Here is a 15,826-nt window from a genome sequence, read left to right as displayed (position 1 = left end):
TACCCTCATTTCTGAAACATAAGCCATGCGTCTGTATTTAAGAGTGTGCCTGGAGCCTGTGCAGGACAGCTAGGGTAAAATAAAACATCACTTCTCTTTCTAGAAGTTTAGCATTGTATTTCTGTAGTTTTCCCATGCTTTTCCCATAGTTATACTATGCTTTCACCATAGTCTACCCTGGTTTTCCATGCTTATGAATGTGATTTACCGTACTTCATTTTTTCTTTACAATGCTTACTTATGCTTTACTACGCTTTCACTGTGATTTCACTGTGTTTTATTACACTTAGCTATGCTTTTACTGTGGTCAACTTTTCTAAGGGTTACTATGGATTATTTGGGCTCAGTTGAAAATGATCAATATTAAATATATAGCTATGTAAGAAATTGCAATATTTGTGTTGTACTGTGATCTTGATATCCAGTTGTACTGTAATCTAATTTGTACGAATATAAAAGGATGCTCCTATCTATGAATAGCAGAAAAACAACAACTTTGAATTGAGAGGCATTCTCCTAACAGATTTGTATTCACCACCCTAGCTGTATAAGGTGCTAAAAGGACCCCGTCCCCCCAGTTTTATATTGAGGGATCTGCACCCTTGTCTAAGGGTGGCTCTGTATTGGTTACTGTACATTGAAAGAATGGAAAACCTTGGAAGGTATTACTAGGTTTTGCCGTGAGAGTTACTATGTAGTGATTTATGAATTCTGATGTGGAATTGAGTTGTATTTGATTTTAAGGTTTGGGATTCATTTTAACGAGGCCGTAGACATTCTTCTGTTCAGTAATTGAAATGACTGTCATGCCTCTTTAAGAGAGTAACGGCTTGTAGTGCTACAGTATGCCTGGATTGATCGGAAAAGATGTCAATAACCATACAGGCTTCCTACCATTAAAGTAAGCCAATTGGAGTCTTTTCGAGGAGTAACAGATTGCAAGGGCAGGGACTCCAGTGGCAATGCCATGCCCTTTCTCTGCTTTGAAGCTTGTTTACAAAAGATCCCCTTTACTGTCACAGACCGGGGATGAGCAGGGCAGTCCACTTTCCCTTCCCTAAATAGCTTGCTCAGTAATGTGTGTAAACATGGAGTTTGTGAACCACACAGAGCTTGTCCAATCACATTAATCTCTGCTGGGTGTATGCGAGCGAGTGTGCAGAGTGGGTTCAGCTCTCATGTTTGCCTCTTCTGTGGAAGCAGCTCAAGGATTAGGAGTGGTGCTACATATTACCCGTGTGACAGAAAGCAGGACTGACAGGGGGCAGGTCACCTGATCTGTCCCAGCTGCAGCTGATTGGGTGTCGAGGATTTACCTACGTACCGCTAAAAATACTCTGCGTAAGTACAAGTCCTGGACAGGGTGGCGGGGGGTGGGGGAATGCTACGCTTGGAAGATATCAAGAATGAATAAGCCTATGAGCAGAACGAAAACGTCCTTTTGTTTCTGTCTGATTGTTGATCAGAAAATCTAGTGAAGTGTCTTTGGTTTCCCCTCCCACCGAGTGTTTATTAGAACCAAACATGTAACTTTTTCTAGCACAACCCGCATGCGTTTCTGATCCGGCTGCCAGCGTTGCCCTTTCCAGCTGCTTCACACAGTCATTTCCCAGGTAATTGAATATGAAGGCTGGATGGAATTTATTTGTCTGAGACGGTAGAGCTCAGTAATTACCAGACTAATGACTAATGCCATTAGCAAAGACGTTCCTGGCTCCCCTGAAACAAAGACCCAGCGGTTCCGCTGGTAAAGGATTGCACTGCAGTCCTGACCCGCTAGCATTGAATCCAGCATGCTAGGGGTTCGTGTCAGAGGAAACTTTTCATTTCCCTCAAAGTGTCGGCTCTAAGCATGCTAACAAATTACAGAGCAAAACAAATGAGGAATTAAATGATCGATCTGTAAAGAGCGCAACAGCTGCTAAAATAATGTGCTTTTCCTTTTGGTCCATACATTACTGTCTCGCACACAGGAGTTTATCCACCTGAACAGCATCGTACTGAAAACGCTGTATGGATCTGCTGTTTTCCATGACTTTTTAAAGTTTAGTTGCCATCTTTAGAGGTGATATAGAAAGTTTGATTTAATTCTTCCCTGGAGCAGGGGAATGAAGTGCTGGGCTCTTTTACTAACCCCCTTTAAATAACGCCTCTAACAAAAACGACAAGCTTTCTAAATGAATTCGCCTTTGCTTGAAAAAGGCACTCTCATACAGATTCCAGATTCAATTCAACGAGATCAGAAGGGAGGAAACAGGCTGATCTATGACAATGGAGAGCACCTAGAACAGCTGATCCATTCTGCTGAAGCAGCACTCGTTGATTTTTGAATGCAGGATGCTGGTGCAAAGCAGGGGTGCTGTCCGTTCAGCACAGCATGTGAATTGCATTCTCAATGAGGCGAATGGAAACCGATACAGTGTGCTCGGCTCTATTGATGAAATTCTGCTGTTCTTGAAACTTTGCCAGACCTGTTGTTGGCTTAACGTTTAGTAAATGCAAAATCTCTGTCTAAATAGCTAAAGTAAAAATAAAAACTTGTTACTGAGTTCAACTGGTGTGGGCATGTGGTCAAAGGTTAAACAGTTGACCTCATGCCCAGCTGGTCAGGACTCCTGCCGCAGAGAGAATTGATCTGCTGCTGATAGGCACGGTGCGCTTTGCATTTCAATTCTGATAATCAGAACCAAAATAAATGGAAGTTTTTCTCCCAGGATCTGTGAAAACGGATGCTTCCTACTGTATTATACACTAATGGAGTTGGCATGGTTTCATAGAGCAATGGTTATGCAACCGGTGAGTGCTTGTTGAATTGTGTTTTATATTATTATCCTGAGAAACAGGGCTGATAACTGATTACTTAAGAGCTTTAGGTGAAATCGCTAAAGTGCGTCCCAGCTGTTGTTGGCAGAAGACCTCCCACCACCGGAATTCAGACCCATATAACATTTAAAGGATTAAAGTCTCCTGTGTATTGAACACCTATCATTTGAGGTTCAATGTTAGCGGCTGTGGTCAACTCCTTAAACAGAACCCAGAAGGTTAGACCCTAAAAAGTGCGCTGTCAAGCCCTGTTTGCATGCTGAGGCTAGCCTACTAAACCCCAAAGGTAAAAGGCGCAACTGGAAGAGTGAAAAAGGTGGTTGTTTTAAATCTACCACCACCTCACCCCCTTGTACAATACTATACAGTGTCTTCAAAGCATTAAGAGATTACTGTCCCAGCTGCTGGCTCCGATTTCAGCGTGGCAGGTTTCTCTAATCCTTTCTGTCCTCTGAGAATGAGCGAAATATTGGGAAGGGAGCACAAACAGACCGTCATGAAGCGCAGAAAATTAAAGTAGGTAGGTGGAGATGCTCTGAGATTTGTATGTGTTTGTGTTCTTGTATTCCCCACCACTAATACAGCAACAAAAAACATCCTCTTTCCTGTAAACAGAGCAGGATGGTGATGGTTTCATACAGTGTGTGTGTGTATGTGGAGGGGGGGGAGGGTTGAGAGAGGAGCATGCTCAGTAGAAGCTTGTGGGTAGCAAGTGCAGAGAGTGTTAGCTGCTGCTGCAGGGTTGTGTGTGTCCGTGCATAGAGAAGTCTTCCTGACAGGCAGGAACAGCAACTCTGTGAAAATAAATAAGAACGCGGTTGTGAACAAAAAACACACAAGGTGAAGGCCCACCACGGCTCGATGAGACCCTTTGCATGGGATACAAGGTCCAGCCAGGATTTACCTTGCGTCGATCGCCTCCGACATGTCGTGGAATGCTTGGCCAGCTGAGTGGGGAGACGGCGCTATGGCAATCGGACACTCCTTTCCGCACTAATGAAAGGCTTCAAGCTTGCCTGGTAAGCACAGTGGCTGTGAGAGAGGCAGAGATGGGAGAGAGGGAGGACTGCTGCTTGACCCTTCAGCACCTTTATAAAAAATAATTAACGACCTGTGGCTGAAAAGGACAGCCCCCCTCTCCCTCCCTTGCTTCCATCTCTCTCTGTCTCTCACCACCCGCTTAGTTAAATATGATTACAAATATATAGATAACTAAGACTGGCAGTAACAGGGCAGCCTCCTGCATTGTGACTGCAGTGCCTAAACGGCCTGCAGTTTGTCTCTGTGTTCCCTGCATCTTCACTAGATATTTAAGTGCTGAATTATACTCTACTGCAGAGATAACAGCAGCTACACGACCAGGGGAATGTAATGGATATGGACACCGCGGCTACTGTGGATGATGCTCAGTAAGATATGTTCATTTGTGCGCTGGGTTGTATTTATTCGCAGGTTTTATTTGTGTTTAGGGTTTGATTTTTTTTTTCTGTTTTTATATTTTTGCATCCTGATCGCTCGGATATTGTGTTACATGTGACAGTCCTTTTAAGTAACATTTTGCAGAATTCTTTCCTGTCGGTTTGCTGTGACTAGTTGGGCTACTGACACGTTGCTTCTAGTAGCCCAACTGTATTGCATACGCTGGTAATATCATGCAATTCAGTATATTTATTTAAAAAATCATATTTAATAGATGGTATAGTTCCAAAATCAAACCCTGCTATTGGATGTGCCACCAGGAATGTGTATTTTAGGGTGATGGGTGCTCATTGATATGTCCTATGAATCATGTGTCGCCCGTCTTTGATATGACGTCAAGTTTTTTCCTTAGGGCTATAGAATGGCATTTGCTGCAATTGTTACTATGCATGAAGAGCAGTGCATTACTGTTTAATGGTAATGGCATGGCACTTTAGTACAGCAGCTGGTTATCTGAGTTCATAACATATGTTTATGTGACAGAATGTGTCTTTCATTGTGTAGACAATGAACAACTGGAAACTAAGCAGGCTATTTTTAAACTAGTGTGCCGCTAGTACAAACACTAGTTCTTCATAACAAGTACATTTGATTAGAATATGATGCAGATATGTTTTCTAGACTGCAGTGTAAAATGAGAGCTTCAAAATGTAGTCATTTAAGATCCGAAACAGCCGCAACTTAATCTTCACTTGCAGTACCGTCGCTATTATTGTTTGTTAGTAGTAATAACCGTGATAATAAGACTGTTTAGTAGGTCCAGTGTGTATTGCAGTTCATTACTGTGACCAATTTTGCTTCAAAAAGTTGAACGAAACCTGCTGAATAATGTTACGTTAACAAACTGAAATACATGTACTTCACGAAAAAACTGACAAATTGAAACACCTGATTTAGAAATCTATTCTGAAATACTTCAATGGCTTCCGGTAGACTTTTGAGGTTTCTTTGATAACATGAATTTAAATTATGTTTATATATATTTTTTTGTATTTGCTGTAGTATCACATGAAATCCCTAGCAGGCCCACATTGGAGACTCATAACGTAGTGCCTATTGTCAGGCACCAATATGCATACATACTGTAGTCTTTGTTATTGTGCTCAGATCATTGGGAGAAACCGTATGAAGGAGGTCACTACTGTGCTTCAGGGTGGTTTTTTTTTTTTTTTTTTTTTTTACTTCTTTGTCTTATCTGGAAATGTGTATTGGAAAGCGTTGTTCTATTTCAGCTGTATTACTCATTACTGGGGAAAAAAGGTGCACGGTGTCTTTAGAGTGATTAAGCAGGCAGAGGAGGTGTCCTTACGATAAACCGAGATCTGGCAGTCTTTCACCTGTGTCATGTTTTGGAATAGATACAAACCCTGCCTGCTAGAAGCAGTGGCATTATCGAGAGCATGTCTAATACAAGAGGGAGTGATGGACAGCAAGTATAAAAACACATGAGTCACGACCGGAACGTTTCGTTCATGGGATGCGTGGGATTTAAACGCTGCTAGTGTGAAGCCTTGTCATTTAGGATCTCCAGGTGTAACCCAAATGGGGTGATGGAGCAGTTTGCTCTCTGTGCCTCAAGCCTGCCCTTGTCTGGAAGGATCATGCTGTCTTTTAGGGGATGAGGGAGGGAGGGAGGGAGGGAGCAGTTTGCTCTCTGTGCCTCAAGCCTGCCCTTGTCTGGAAGGATCATGCTGTCTTTTAGGGGATGAGGGAGGGAGGGAGGGAGGGAGCAGTTTGCTCTCTGTGCCTCAAGCCTGCCCTTGTCTGGAAGGATCATGCTGTCTTTTAGGGGATGAGGGAGGGAGGGAGGGAGGGAGCAGTTTGCTCTCTGTGCCTCAAGCCTGCCCTTGTCTGGAAGGATCATGCTGTCTTTTAGGGGATGCGGGAGGGAGGGAGGGAGGGAGCAGTTTGTTCTCTGTGCCTCAAGCCTGCCCTGGATTGAAAGGATCACCCTTGATCTTAGAGGCAAGGGTCTCTCTCCATCCTGCAGTGCCACCATACTGGGGATTGCTGGATTTCTGTCCCCATTCTTCTATTCAGTAGCAGTATGACTCCCACATGTTTTCTAATTTTAGATAAATTTATACGTATGTATTGATCACAAGCAAAACCCCAAAATAGTTCACTGGAAAAAAATGTGCATTGTTTTCTGACCTTCAGATCTTTCCATTAGCACATTTTCCATGGACACAATCTTCTCAGAATGTGTGCCTTTCAAAGGGTAAAGCATGGGTTATGGTAGGGTTACAACATGGTGATCTGTTGGAGCCGACAGGGCTGGTTGCCTTTTTCAAAGGAACTTAAAGGTAGTTACTATACATCAAATAGCACTTATGATCAACGCTTAGAGACCAGCTCAGTGTGAACGGATGATTCCAGAACAAGAGAAGGACACTATAGTTAGATGTGTATTTATAGTGAACTATATATGCATGTGTATACAGTACACCATGCACTTATAGATCTGCTAAAGCTTTCCTTGTTAACGACACAGCCAGGGTCTGAAATCCCACGTGTTTTAAAAGCCATCTGTTATTATTTATAATGCATAGTGGTGGTGTGTTTTTTTTTTTTTTTTTTTTTTAATTAGTGCTTAAAAACAAATGCAGTGTTTTGAAATTAAGCAAATAAAAAGTAGTTTCCCTGCTCCCGTGTGTGTGTGTGCGTGTGTTTGCTGCTCCCGTGTGTGTGTGCGTGTGTTTGCTGCTCCCGTGTGTGTGTTTGCTGCGCCCGTGTGTATGTGTTTGCAGCTCCCGTGTGTGCGTGTTTGCTGTTTTCAGTGCCTGCATCGTGTGTTTAGCGCATGCTTTCGTAACCGCAGCGCGTGTTTTATGGCTCGTAAAGCACTCCCATTCATTCATTTTAACACCAGGGGTTTCTAAAGACTGTCGTTACTGGCAGCCCTCTTGTCCGTTTAGCTCAGGTAGTTACTTTTAGCCGGAGTGCTTTCCCCTGTGAATTATTTAGCAGGCAGTAAAGCATTGTTTAAGCTGACAGCTTTACAGTAGTGTCCTGTGCTGTCTTATTTATTTTATTTATTTAGCAGACGCCTTTATCCAAGGTGACTTACAGAGACTCGGGTGTGTGAACTATGCATCAGCTGCAGAGTCACTTACAACTACGTCTCACCCGAAAGACAGAGCACAAGGAGGTTAAGTGACTTGCTCAGGGTCACACAATGAGTCAGTGGCTGAGCCAGGATTTGAACCGGGGACCTTCTGGTTACAAGCCCTTTTCTTTAACCACTGGACCACACAGCCTCCTATAAGAGGACGGGGCCTCACGGTTGGGGTAATAATGAAGTAGTCCAGCTACACGTTTCTGTCTGCATTTATTGGCAGCTTTCAACACATAGTTTTCTCCCCAAGCTTCAGTTATAACAGTATCCGCTGGTACAGCAGTGTGCTCATTTATTACAACACCCCATTGCTTCTGTAGTTTTGATTTGTTGTGCATATGACATCAAACCACTGTAATCTTGGAACATTGTCAAAATAGGCAAATTAGTGATTGTCTAATATAATTAATGACTTTAATAGGCCACACATGCAATTCGTTTAAAATAGTAAGATTAAAAGGAACACACGCTGTTGCCACAAATGGTAAAGTACATCACACTTTTTAGAAGGTGTTTAAGATGCCTAATTAAAGCACAAAGAGATCTAATTAACTTGTTCACACAAGTTCCTATTGTTTCTATATCGCTAATTACTAACTGAAAACTGAACTGATTCCACCCTGAGGTTTCCGTGCAGGTAGGTATATAAAGGATATACATCTCCCATAAGTTACAGCACGTCAAGCAGTTTGGAGCATCTTTTGTGGGCTGACCTAACTGAGAGGACAACCTTGCAATACTCCCTTTTAAAAACCACATTTAAAAATAGATCCCGTGGCAGGGCAGTGAGGGGTAGCCCCTGGTGAGAAGTTTGTTTTTCTCTAAGAGAATCAAAACCACCGAAAGGGAAATGAGCAGTGGGTTGGTCGGCAGCACGTTTGTGTAAATACCAGCGCGAGTGCGGGTTCAAGTTTTTGATTTAGTCACACACGCAGTCAATAGAGACACAGAGTGGGGGGGCTGTGGAAGCAGAAAACAGCGAAATATCACAAGCTTCTTTTCACTGTGATTTGACTAATTGCAGTTTAATTGTACAAACCGAAGCTGTGCTGTCACTGATCTATCTGTTTGAAGGACCACCAGCATCCGTGCAGAACGTCACACCTTCATGAGGGCTGTAATGAACGATGGCTTTTAAGACGATGCAGTAGTATGCTTTAGATTTCCTATCCTGATGCTGTGTGATCACAGTGCATGTATCTCCACTGAATTATTTCTTGCAGGTAAGTTAGCTGTCTGCCCGTGCCCATCCCCAGTGGAGATCAGTGGGAGTAGTTCATGAATTCTCCCTGAGATGACCGCATGCAAAAAGGCTGCTGTGATCCACAGTCTGAAGTCCTAGCGTTGCTCCTCTGCTATGGTGGCCCTGAGGCATTTCTGAGTAAATCCTTTGCCTGCTGAATTAGCTACTGCCAGTGTGCAACGGTGGCACGGCAGTGTCGGCACCATGACTCATTATTTAGCACAGGGCCAAGAGTCACGATTGCCAGAAGTTGCCTCCATTGCGCAACACCTCTCTATTCTCTCCGTGTCTACTAGAGACGTAGGTTGGGGTTTTTATGAATACGTCCAGCCTTTCCAACCTCTGGAAGTGTCTGTGCTGACAGACAGTCGTGACCGTCAACATACCAATTTGTGGTGGTATTGAGAAACTCTCCCTTGCCAGAGAACCGCTTTTCCCAATTTTGAAGCAATGTTGTGAAGAACACAGCACAATATCCTCTGGCTGCCCCTGTCCTACCATGCGTATGTGCTGTATGTCACACTTATTACATGTACAGTATATATTGTGATCCGCGTCTTCATCACACTGATACCTCTCGTTTTGTATCACAGCTGTGATGGGTGATGTGTTTTACTATCCGAGTTGATCCGTTCTAGCATGTTCAAGGAGGAGCCCCCTCAGCTCAGCGCTGGGGTCTCCTGTGCCCTACTCTTGCACAGTCAGCACACTCAGTGTTAAACAGCCTTTAAATCCAGATTTATTGTGAAGTGCCTTAGGATCGGCAGCTCTCCGTGTCCTACTTAAGATGCTGACACGTTGCTCCACAGAGGGAAGTGGGTTCTCTGGGCAGCCGTGCACAGCACATGTGACTCCACTCCCTTTAAATGAAAGGGCAGCTGTGAGCAGCCCTGCCAAGGTTCACATTCTCATTTCAAAAGGGGTGAACTTTACCAGATCTTTGTCAAGTGTCCTGTTTTAAAAAAAAAAACTAAATATACGTATGTATATGTAATATTTTGTATTTCTTTATTTTTATTTTTTGCTTTCAACACATGACTGCAAAGGAACCATCCATTTTTTTTTTTTAGCGCAGGTATTAAAAGGGACAATTCCTGTGAAATATCGGACTGATTTAAAAATGCAGTAAATGTCATCTCTGGTATCTGGTCGACATTTATTTTCCTGGCCGTACTCTGAGGTCCTGTGATTCTTGATTGTTCTTCTGATTCTTGCTTGTTCCTCTGCAGTGAGCAGCTGCAATAGTGAGCTATTGACCAGTTAACATTGAGAACTGGGACACACACACACACACACACAGGCAGGCAGGCAGGCAGGCAGGCAGGTAGGCAAGAGAGACAGACAGACAGACAGAAAAAAAACCGAAGGAGCCCGCCAGCGATTCCTTTGCTAATCATGTTGACGACAATAGCGGTATTGATCTGATTTGGTTGCTCCTCTGATTTTAAGGAGCTGTTGACGGGGGGAGAGCCCCAGGAGCAGTGAGTAAACCCCGCTCTGGTACTGAAGAGACGAAGCAGAGTCACTGTGAATCACATTGCACTCGGCCAGGTTCCCAGCCCACGCCGCCCAGTGCATTGTTTGTTTGGCAGCCTGTTTCCTCAGTGGCCGGCGATTGACCTTGTTGGTGGGCAACTTCACTTCCTCAGCCACAGCTTGAAGTTCTCCCTGTGTCTCCCTCTGTATGCTCCAGCAGGGGAACACAGTACTGCATTTGTGCCATTGTGCTGGGCTTTTGATTCAGGCTCAGCACAGCACAGAGTCGGAATAAGAAATATGCTTGTTTGTTCTTGATCAATGCAGCTTGTTTCATGAACACATGCAAGATGTTTTCATTAAGTCTTTTATCTCTGCAAGTCTTTCCCGATACAATCTGTGCTCTATCAGCAATTGCCCGCTTCTGCAGCTGCACACTATTAAACATTCCTGCAAGGAGCACTTCAGACAGTGTATGCACAAGCTGGATTCTATGATTCTCTCAATAAAGGGCCACTCATCAAGGTGGTTAAGATTTAACCTTTTCACAGCTGCATTGTTTTTGACCTGATGAGACTCCCATTGCATAGCAGTGTGAGTCGTTCCTGGTTTTACTATGAGTTTAATCAGACACACCTGAACTTGTTACCTATACACCGTGGCTAATCAAGCGTGTAGTAAAACCTGGAATGGGTGAAACTGCTATGCAATAGGAGTCCCGTTTCCATCCCTGCCCCCTGATGCATATATTTTCCATTTTACATAATGGATACCTTTACGTAATTACATTTCTGTAATTACGTTGTCTTTAATCCCTTATTTCTTGAATTACATTTAAATTCATGTCCCTAAAAGTGGGCTTTTTAACTTCAGTGAAAGGGTTTGTAACAGAGTCCTGCCGACTCTAACTTCTGCACACTGCCTGAATCAGTACAGTCTGGTGTGGACGGTGCACACAATAGATGCAGGAGGCGTAGCTGACCAGTGCTCTTGTATTGCTGTATTGTAGTTCAAGACAGACCATTTAAAAAGTCTGACGTTGCAGTGATTCCGTTTTTTTTATCTCTCTCTCTCTCTCTGGTTTCTCTCTCTCTCTACCCAGTAAAAGCTGGGGATTGTTCTTGGAGTTGCCATGGAAACTGTGGATATTAGAATGCAGAATGACAGCAGTGAGCCGCCACACGTTCCGTTGCCGTGGAAATGGTGTTAAGTGTTTGATGTGGGTTGCTGTAGAGGTGTCAGTTCATAACGCTCACTCTTCTGTATTTGTAAAAGCAGCACACATGCACACCGCTTGTTTATTTTCTGCATTGTGAACCTCAAAGCGTGTTCATTGTGCCACCTGTCCCATCCCTGTCCGCTTACAGGAAAGTGATGCTGTATCAGCCTGTCAGTCCTGTGCTAAAGTCCTAGTAGTCACAGCGCTGTCATGTCACAGTTCTGCTTAGAAATTAAAGCTGAGAATGCCATGTAAGTGTCTCGTCAGCCTTGAGACATCCGGACACATTTGCACTACTGTTTGTGTTCCGAGTACCGTGCATGTAATTTATATTAAGTCTATAATCTATTGCAGTGCATGCATGTGGTTCTGTTAACAGTAACTAACTGGACTGCACTGCAGTTAGAGGTTTAAAACTGAGATTTAAAAAAACAAATGCAATGCTTCAGTAGCACACACACTGTACTGTTAGTGTGTACGTCCACAAATACATGCATAGGGTACATTCATGATGTAGGGCAGCAGTGTGGAGTAGTGGTTAAGGCTCTGGACTCTTGACTGGAGGGTTGTGGGTTCAATCCCCAGTGGGGGACACTGCTGCTGTACCCTTGAGCAAGGTACTTTATCTAGATTGCACCAGTAAAAACCCAACTGTATAAATGGGTCATTGTATGTAAAAAAAAAAAATAATAATAATGTAATTGTATGTAAAAATAATGTGGTATATTGTAAGTCGCCCTGGATAAGGGCGTCTGCTAAGAAATAAATAATAATAATAATAATAATAATAATAATAATAATAATAATAATAATAATAATTGAAAGAAGACATTAAAATATGATATTCATATATAGTACTTGCATGTTACCATTCCTTATTTCCTTAGTGGTAATTATATCAATATGAATTTGATTTTATTTATTTATTTATTTTACTTTAGTGGTGTCCTGGGGCAAGTTACCATAAAAAAAACAAAAACATGCTGTACATGTCAAAACATTACAAGCAAACTGGGTACATTCATATTTAAAGCTAGCAGTAAACAGATGTAGAATACAGCAGCTCCTAACTTTGAGCAAAGCAAAACGCCTAGGGGCAAATTCACACAGCCATGAACTCTCGAGGTTTCCTGCAAAACATTTATTTTTAATTAGAAAAGACCCATTGAAGTTACAAAACCCGTCTCTAGAACTTAATTCAAAGGCTCTTTGGTGTTTGTCAAGTATTTATTTCCAGTTCTGCAACATCAGCAGCTGCAGTTCTCTTTTCAGAATGATGCTAACGGCACTTTGCAGCGAGTCCACCTCCTTGTTATCGTACTGCTTCTTTCGTTTCACCCTGCCGCTGTTTTTATAGCTGTAGATTCCTTCTTAAAATCTACCTGCTTTTGTAATTTACTGTTATAAAGCAAGACGGCGCCTACATCTGTCTTTGCTCCAGTTCGGAAGGGAGCTGTAAAATGCAGAGCAGTGGAGACACACGCCGCAGAACAGCTTATATTGTGGGCCAGGTAGCAGAGATGGGACAGCGGAATGGGATTGTAATTTGCATGTTTCTGCCCAAGGAAAAACAAGCTGTTTAGTGTTACAGAAGTGGCAGGTCCAGGAAATCTCTACATCTTAAGACATGTGGCTGTTTCCGTGCAGCAATCGCATGACGCCTGGAATCAGGATCACAATGCCTTGTCATGGACTGTGTCCGGATTTCTTTTAACAAGCAGACATTTCACCTTTCAGGTGCCTGTTAGCCACAAAATATAGAGACATCTGCTGGCAACTAGTACAGGTGGCACCACACCCTTGCTCAGAAGACTCATCAGGGGTTCATTTGTAAGCAGGAAGGTGCCCGATCTTAGGAGGATGAGGGATAGAATGTGTTTCGAGACCTAATGTACTGACCTTGATTTACAGTAGATTCCAGATATGCTTCGAATTCTCCGCTGCTTGTGGAGGGGGATGGGGATGGGATGAGAGGGGGGGGGGGGGTCATGCCTTATTGTTGGTGTCAGTAGCTGCATGCCAACCTTTGCCTAGCCATGCTATAGCATCATCTTCAGGTTTGGGTAACCTTTACATTAAACTATAACCTGTTAACACCCGTAATGATGTCATGGTTTGGATTATACTGTGGGTCAGATATCGTAATTAAAACTCCAAGTATGTGGTGTCCCGCGGCGTTGGCTGCTGTGTGCTGTTGGGGCATGTTGCTGAAGTCAGGTGCGTGCTGATCACTATGGAATTAATGCAGTAGATGTTGTTTCCATTGTGCTGGCTCAAAAACATCTCTGGAACATACGGTTAATTAAAAAGATATGTGTCGGTTTCAGAACTCAAAAGTGATTGGAGCAATATTGGAACTGGCTGCAATGTTGCTAACGCTATTGAGAGCGAAGACAATGCATTTTAAAACCTTTGTCTCATTTTGAATAGGTAGAAGGCTGTTCATAGATTTAAGTCGTGTTTGTGGGTGGATTTCTTTTTTTGGTTGCATTAGTAAAAGTGCATAATTGTTTTGCCCAGAAGAATGTGGAATAGACCATCAATTAAATAGAGCGGTATCAAGTATTTATTGCAATAACACACAGAGAAAACATTGTGAATTTATGTAACTGATAGTATTGCAGATTTTGTTGTCAATATGAGAAAAATCCTGTTTATATTTTGCATAGTTTCATAATGGAACCGGTTACACTTTTGTTTGCTGTTTGTAATGAGTTTGAGGCTGTGTGAGAATGCAAACATATTGCTACAAAAATGACGTGTTTCATAGACCCGGAGTCGGGTCTGTGGTTTTTATAAAAATGTGTAATAGTAGTAAAGCAATGATTAAGGAGAGGAAGGGGAGGGCATGAGAAAGCAGACCTAAAAACCAATGATGTCAGACCCTCCATTCATGAAAACCTTGAATAATTGAACAGCCAGCAAGCTTTCTGCACCAAGCAGGAGCGGTTATGTAAAGAGAGAGAGAGAGAGAGAGAGACAGCTACAGCTACTGAAAGAGAACCACACCACAGCAGTGAACAGGGGAGGATTGGATAATACAGGAGATGAAACAGCATTGTACAGGAGAGGCATGTCGGTCGAGGGGCTGCGAGAACAGTGAACGATTCCACTGTGGTGGGCTCTGACTGTCCGTCCTGTCTGGTAGGGGTAGTGAGGTGAGGACCCTCTCACCTCCATACAGGTCTGCAGTGTATGAATGAAGCTAGTAAGGGCAGATCACTTTGGTACAGTCCTTAATGGCTACCAGGTTAGTGCGACTTTGCTTTTGCTTCCTAAGATCATTAACCTATTGCATGCACAAGCACCGTGCTAGTAACAAGCATCCGGGCACGTTGATGGGGCAGGTGCTTTTTCATATAAATGTGTGTCTTTGTATCTCCATCTGAAGCACCATTGATTTCTTTTTTATTTAAACAGGTGCCAGTGAGGCAATGTAATCTCCTTCGTTATTAGGGGATCAATTCAGCAATCCTAAACGTAATCTTCCCCGAGTAATTTTATTATTTTTTTTTTTTGCTGTTGCTGCTTTAGTGGCTCGGTCAATGTTTTTTTTAAAGGATTTGGTGGACTGGTTGAATTTTCAGTGCGTCACAGCATCCATGCATGCAGGGGCTGGCTCTCTGCTGGGAAATGTCAGTGCTGCATGCTTTGGGTAGATAATCTCCCATACTGACTGCGGACTTCTCCAAGAGCCTGCCTGCCCGTCTTACCTGCTAGCGAGAGGGCTGGCAGGAATGAAAGGGCTGTCTTTCTAGTGCCTCTGTGTGAGCATCTGTCCTATACAGTATGTAGGTGGGTGTCTTTGCAGTAACTTGTCACTGTATGTTTGTCTGAATGTATGTGTGTAATTTGTATGCACAGTATGTGATATTTCAAATAATGACAGATTAGTGCTGCATGAAAGAATTATTCGAAGTGGACTGAGCTCTCAGGTGCTGACGATCAGATAAGGGTCATTGGTGTTGATTTAGACTAATTTGCCATTGAAAATTAAACAAGTGAAGAAACAGCTGCTTGGATTTGTGATGATTTCTGCTATTAGACTCTGTGGAGAACAGCGATCCACACAAACCCCAGCGGCTCTTCATTTCAGTCCTATGCCTCTTCTGAGCAGAGTGTGCTAAATTGATGGAGGACCAGCTTCTGCTAAGGGCTCCCGGGTACCAACGTCATTCCACTGGGCTGCGCAGTGAAGAACCTGTTTTGGAAATTCAAAGTTTGTTCGTAGTACACAAGGTTTACAGCTGTGAACCGGTGGTTAGTTTTCCATAAAGCGAGTCGAAGAGTAGTTGAGTAGCTTAAGCATCTGTATGTCAGAGAACAAGGTCCCAAAAGACAAATGCCGATCTGTCTGTGGGCAGTTGGAAGCTGTCGGTGATCGCTGGAAGACAGCGGCTGCAGAGGATTGAGTTGTCTGCCAATCAATAATGTACAGTGACAGCAGGCAGCCAGCAGGCTGTCAGAG

At 43.2% G+C, this 15,826-nt stretch overlaps 1 protein-coding gene across 9 annotated transcripts in view; it reads left to right on the top strand.

The window, feature by feature from the left end:
• LOC117962610 (protein Aster-B-like) overlaps positions 1–15,826 on the top strand; it is a 99,882-nt gene that overhangs the window by 43,016 nt on the left and 41,040 nt on the right. The window contains exon 1 of one of the 9 annotated variants that reach the window (XM_059010251.1): positions 3,251–3,343. The exons of 6 other annotated variants lie outside the window; for them this stretch is intronic. Coding sequence is in view for 2 of the 3 variants with exons in the window: in XM_059010250.1 (XP_058866233.1) it covers positions 3,820–3,842 (23 nt within the window). In the remaining variant the exon portion in view is untranslated. Of the gene's footprint in view, positions 1–3,250; positions 3,344–3,576; positions 3,843–15,826 lie in introns of those variants that run through there. 2 more of the 9 variants (XM_059010248.1, XM_059010250.1) reach the window with 2 other exon arrangements.

The sequence above is a fragment of the Acipenser ruthenus genome, chromosome 40 (genome assembly GCF_902713425.1).
Source record: "Acipenser ruthenus chromosome 40, fAciRut3.2 maternal haplotype, whole genome shotgun sequence".
Lineage (NCBI taxonomy): Eukaryota > Metazoa > Chordata > Actinopteri > Acipenseriformes > Acipenseridae > Acipenser > Acipenser ruthenus.
Note: the sequence above shows the minus strand (reverse complement) of the source record. Positions and strands in the feature narration are given on the sequence as shown.